At 61.2% G+C, this 4319-nt stretch overlaps 1 protein-coding gene across 1 annotated transcript; it reads left to right on the top strand.

Moving 5' to 3' along the window:
* The first annotated feature begins 918 nt into the window (after window positions 1-918).
* Window positions 919-3836, top strand: LOC119285088 (subtilisin-like protease SBT1.6). Its single transcript, XM_037564305.1, has one exon. It carries the CDS (start codon window positions 1058-1060, stop codon window positions 3404-3406), a length of 2349 nt encoding a protein of 782 aa, XP_037420202.1. The 5' UTR covers window positions 919-1057; the 3' UTR covers window positions 3407-3836.
* Window positions 3837-4319: the final 483 nt, after the last annotated feature.

The raw sequence follows: 4319 nt of genomic DNA, 5'->3' as shown, positions 1-4319 counted from the left end.
GGACCTTTTTTTAGATGACATGAGTACTAATGAACTTGTGGAACGGATCCTAGACATCATCAGTGTATTACATAACTACAAGCATTCCATCCAGGCCCCAGCCCAGCCCTGGCGTGCATGACCCGTCAGGGTCGCCGGGTCGGGCCAAAGGCGCTGACCCTAAACTACTACTTCCTCTGTTTCAAATTACTCATTACAGAATAGATGTACGATAAAACTAAAATACATCTAGACATATCGTAATTTGAAACAGAGGGAGTATATCCCAATGCCCACGGTGTCATGCGTGATTCCTATCCAGAGTCAAGCCACTTTGACAATGACGCTACGGTACAGCACTCGAGCGGTCACACGCTCACACTCGTCCACCCAAACCCAACATTCAGGTGGTGTTTGGTTGAGAAGTCTTAGGATTTTTTCTAGTCTCAGGGACTAATAAAAAAGCCTCTTTAGTAGAGTTTTTTTAGTCCCTGTAAAAAAAGTCCCTTCTGCTTGGTTTCTAGGAATTTTTTAGGCTGGTCATAATGGGGAGGAACTTAGAAGTAACATCACACATTCTAATACAACTTTGCTTATGTGGCACATATTTAATGAAGAAAGAGGTGCTTGTGGTAACTAGCTAAGTTACCGAAACATCACACACTCCAAAAAACAATGAGTCTATAACCTAATAAATACATCGTTGTATGACACTACATAGATGTTCCTACCCACTATGAAGGTAGTAATATAGAAGTATGTAAGTTACTAACTTATGTTCTTGCTCATTGTCACCAGTCCTAGGGACTTTTTCTAATCTCTGGACTAAAAAGTCCGCACCCCCCCAATCGGCCATGGCGCCCGCAAGGTCGCGACACGCCCCAAGCGGCAGCATTTAACCATGCTACGGGTGTAGGGAGCGAGTACGTGACGCGTCATAACTGCAACCTGGTACGACGAGCCCGCCCACGACGCACCGCGCTCCCTCCCCCAACCTCCCACTGCCTCGCTAATCGCTATAACTCCGCGAACCACCGCCCCGCTCCACGACACCGTCCGCCGTCCTACTCTCTCACCAATGGCCGCCCGCCGCCGCCTCCTGCTACTCCTCCTCGTGCTCGCCCCGGCGCTCTCGCAGACCGCGCTCGGCGTCAGCGGCGGCGGACAGGCCAGGAAGACGTACATCTTCCGCGTCGACCACCGGGCCAAGCCGTCCGTGTTCCCCACCCACGCGCACTGGTACGCCTCCGCGGCCTTCGTGTCGGCGGCGGCCAGCGCCGGCGGCACGCTCGAGCCCCTCCACGTCTACGACACCGTCTTCCACGGCTTCTCCGCGTCGCTGTCCGCGTCCCGCGCCGAGGAGCTGCGGCGCCACCCGGCCGTGCTCGCCGCGTTCGAGGACCGGGTCCGCCAGCTGCACACCACCCGCTCGCCGCAGTTCATGGGCCTCCGCGCCCGCCTCGGGCTGTGGTCCCTCGCCGACTACGGCTCCGATGTCATCGTCGGGGTGCTGGACACCGGCGTGTGGCCCGAGCGCCGGAGCCTGTCGGATAGGAACCTACCGCCCGTCCCCGCCCGGTGGCGCGGCGGCTGCGACGCCGGGCCGGCGTTCCTGGCGTCCTCCTGCAACAAGAAGCTCGTCGGCGCGCGGTTCTTCTCGCAGGGCCACGCCGCGCACTACGGCGTCGATGCGGCGGCGTCTAACGGGTCCGTGGAGTACATGTCGCCGCGCGACGCCGACGGGCACGGGACGCACACGGCCACCACGGCCGCCGGGAGCGTGTCCTACGCGGCGAGCATGGAGGGGTACGCTTCCGGGGTCGCCAAGGGCGTCGCGCCCAAGGCCAGGGTTGCCGCGTACAAGGTGTGCTGGAAGGGCGCCGGCTGCCTCGACTCCGACATCCTGGCTGGCTTCGACCGCGCCGTCGCGGACGGCGTGGACGTCATCTCCGTCTCCATAGGCGGCGGCAACGGCGCGGTGTCGCCGTTCTATATTGACCCAATTGCCATCGGCTCGTACGGTGCCGTTTCGCGGGGAGTGTTCGTGGCCACCTCTGCGGGAAACGAAGGGCCCGCTCCCATGTCAGTGACCAACCTCGCCCCGTGGATCGCCACCGTGGGCGCCGGCACCATCGACCGCAACTTCCCCGCCGAGATCGTGCTCGGCGACGGGAGGCGCATGTCAGGGGTGTCTCTCTACTCCGGCAAGCCCCTGGCCAACAACACAATGCTGTCTTTGTACTACCCCGGGAGGTCAGGTGGGCTGTCAGCTTCGCTGTGCATGGAGAACTCCATCGACCCGTCGCTTGTGGCCGGCAAGATTGTCATCTGCGACCGCGGCAGCAGCCCACGCGTGGCCAAGGGGATGGTCGTCAAGGAAGCCGGTGGCGCGGCGATGGTTCTGGCCAACGGGGAGGCCAACGGCGAAGGTCTGGTAGGGGACGCCCACGTCCTCCCAGCTTGCTCGGTGGGCGAGAACGAGGGCGACGCGCTCAAGGCATACGCTGCCAACACCACCAACCCGACCGCAACAATTGTCTTCCGGGGCACGGTCATCGGCGTCAAGCCGGCTCCCCTGGTGGCCTCCTTCTCGGCGCGCGGGCCCAACGGACTCGTCCCGGAAATCCTCAAGCCCGACTTCATCGCCCCCGGCGTCAACATCCTCGCGGCGTGGACGGGCGCCACCGGCCCAACCGGCCTGGAGGCCGACGCCAGGCGGACGGAGTTCAACATCCTGTCGGGGACGTCGATGGCGTGCCCGCACGCGAGCGGCGCCGCCGCGCTGCTCCGGTCCGCGCACCCCAGGTGGTCGCCGGCGGCCATCCGGTCGGCGCTGATGACCACGGCCATCGTGACCGACAACCGCGGCGGGGCCGTGGCGGACGAGGCCGAGCCCGGGCGCGCCGCGACGCCGTTCGACTACGGCGCGGGGCACATCGCGCTGGGCAAGGCCCTGGACCCGGGGCTGGTGTACGACGCCGGGGACGAGGACTACGTGGCGTTCATGTGCAGCATCGGGTACGCGGCCAACGCGATCGAGGTGATCACGCACAAGCCCGTGGCGTGCCCGGCCGCGACGGGCAGGAAGCCGTCGGGGTCGGACCTGAACTACCCGTCCATCTCCGTGGTGCTCTACGGCGGCAACCAGTCGAAGACGGTGATCCGCACGGCGACCAACGTGGGCGCCGAGGCGTCCGCGACGTACAAGGCGCGCGTGGAGATGGCGAGCGGCGGCGCGTCGGTGGCGGTGAAGCCGGAGAAGCTCGTCTTCTCCCCGTCCGTGAAGAAGCAGAGCTTCGCGGTGACGGTGTCGGCGGCGGCCGCGCCATCCACCGCGGCGCCGGTGCACGGGCACCTCGTCTGGTCGGACGGCCGCGGGCACGACGTCCGGAGCCCCATCGTGGTGACGTGGCTGCAGCCCATGTAATTGACAAGTGGGGGCACGCCCGGTCCGAGAGCGGTTGCGATAAGGCAGTGGGCGTCGGGCGAGTGAGCAGAAGTCAGAGAGAGTTGGACTGCGGTGGTAACGGTTGCGGTCGGGTTTGCTGCGCATTGAAGGTAGCAGGGCGCAGTAGTTTAATTACGTAGGGCCTTTTTCTCTGCTGCGATTGATTATTAAAGCGCGGGCAGTGAGATACTCGTAGAGTACAGTGACAGCAGTGTGTGTGCAGCAGTTTGTTTGCTTTCGCGGGCAACGCTAGTTGCCGCGGGAGCAACGGAAAGAAAGGGCCAAACATGACAAAACCGGAGATATTCTAGTATTGTTACTGTAGCTCGAGTGTAACTTTTATGTAGCAGCTGCTGCCAATTGTGATCCAATCTGATAACGCGACTGTTGTTACTGTATTGACTAATGACTCGCTGGTCACTTCTGCATACTTGTTACTGTATTGACTAATGACTCGCTGGCCAGTTCTGCATACGGCCATCTCATGTTGGAGATCAAGAAACTCTGGACTTGCGTGGGTATATTTAGAGGTGTTCATAGTTTAGATAGTATAGGAAGATCTGATGATAACACTGGTTGCGCCGTGTGCCAGACAATGTTACTCATGTTGTACTAGTAAATTAAACTTCTCTTAAAACCCACGTTAGAGCAACTTCAATGGAGCGACCTATTTCGTCCACGGCCGTCCGTTTGGGTCGGCGCGGACAGAAAAGGTGTCCCAACGCGTCGATCCAAACGGACGCGTGTCCGTTTTTCGTCCGCCGACGACCCATTCCCGGGCCATTTTTGAGCCTGATTTGCGTCGGCGCGGACACACGACGGACGCGTGCGCGCTCGCCTACTCCTGTTCTCGGGCCCGCTGGTCTGTGACACATTGGCCTCCCCTCCCCCC

This window comes from Triticum dicoccoides, chromosome 4A (genome assembly GCF_002162155.2).
Source record: "Triticum dicoccoides isolate Atlit2015 ecotype Zavitan chromosome 4A, WEW_v2.0, whole genome shotgun sequence".
Taxonomy (NCBI): Eukaryota; Viridiplantae; Streptophyta; class Magnoliopsida; order Poales; family Poaceae; genus Triticum; species Triticum dicoccoides.
This window is presented reverse-complemented; position numbering and strand designations above follow the sequence as displayed.

Bases quoted from the DNA above. Each gene is read 5' to 3' on its own strand.
- LOC119285088 (XM_037564305.1), top strand. From the start codon at position 1,058: ATGGCCGCCCGCCGCCGCCTCCTGCTACTCCTCCTCGTGCTCGCCCCG.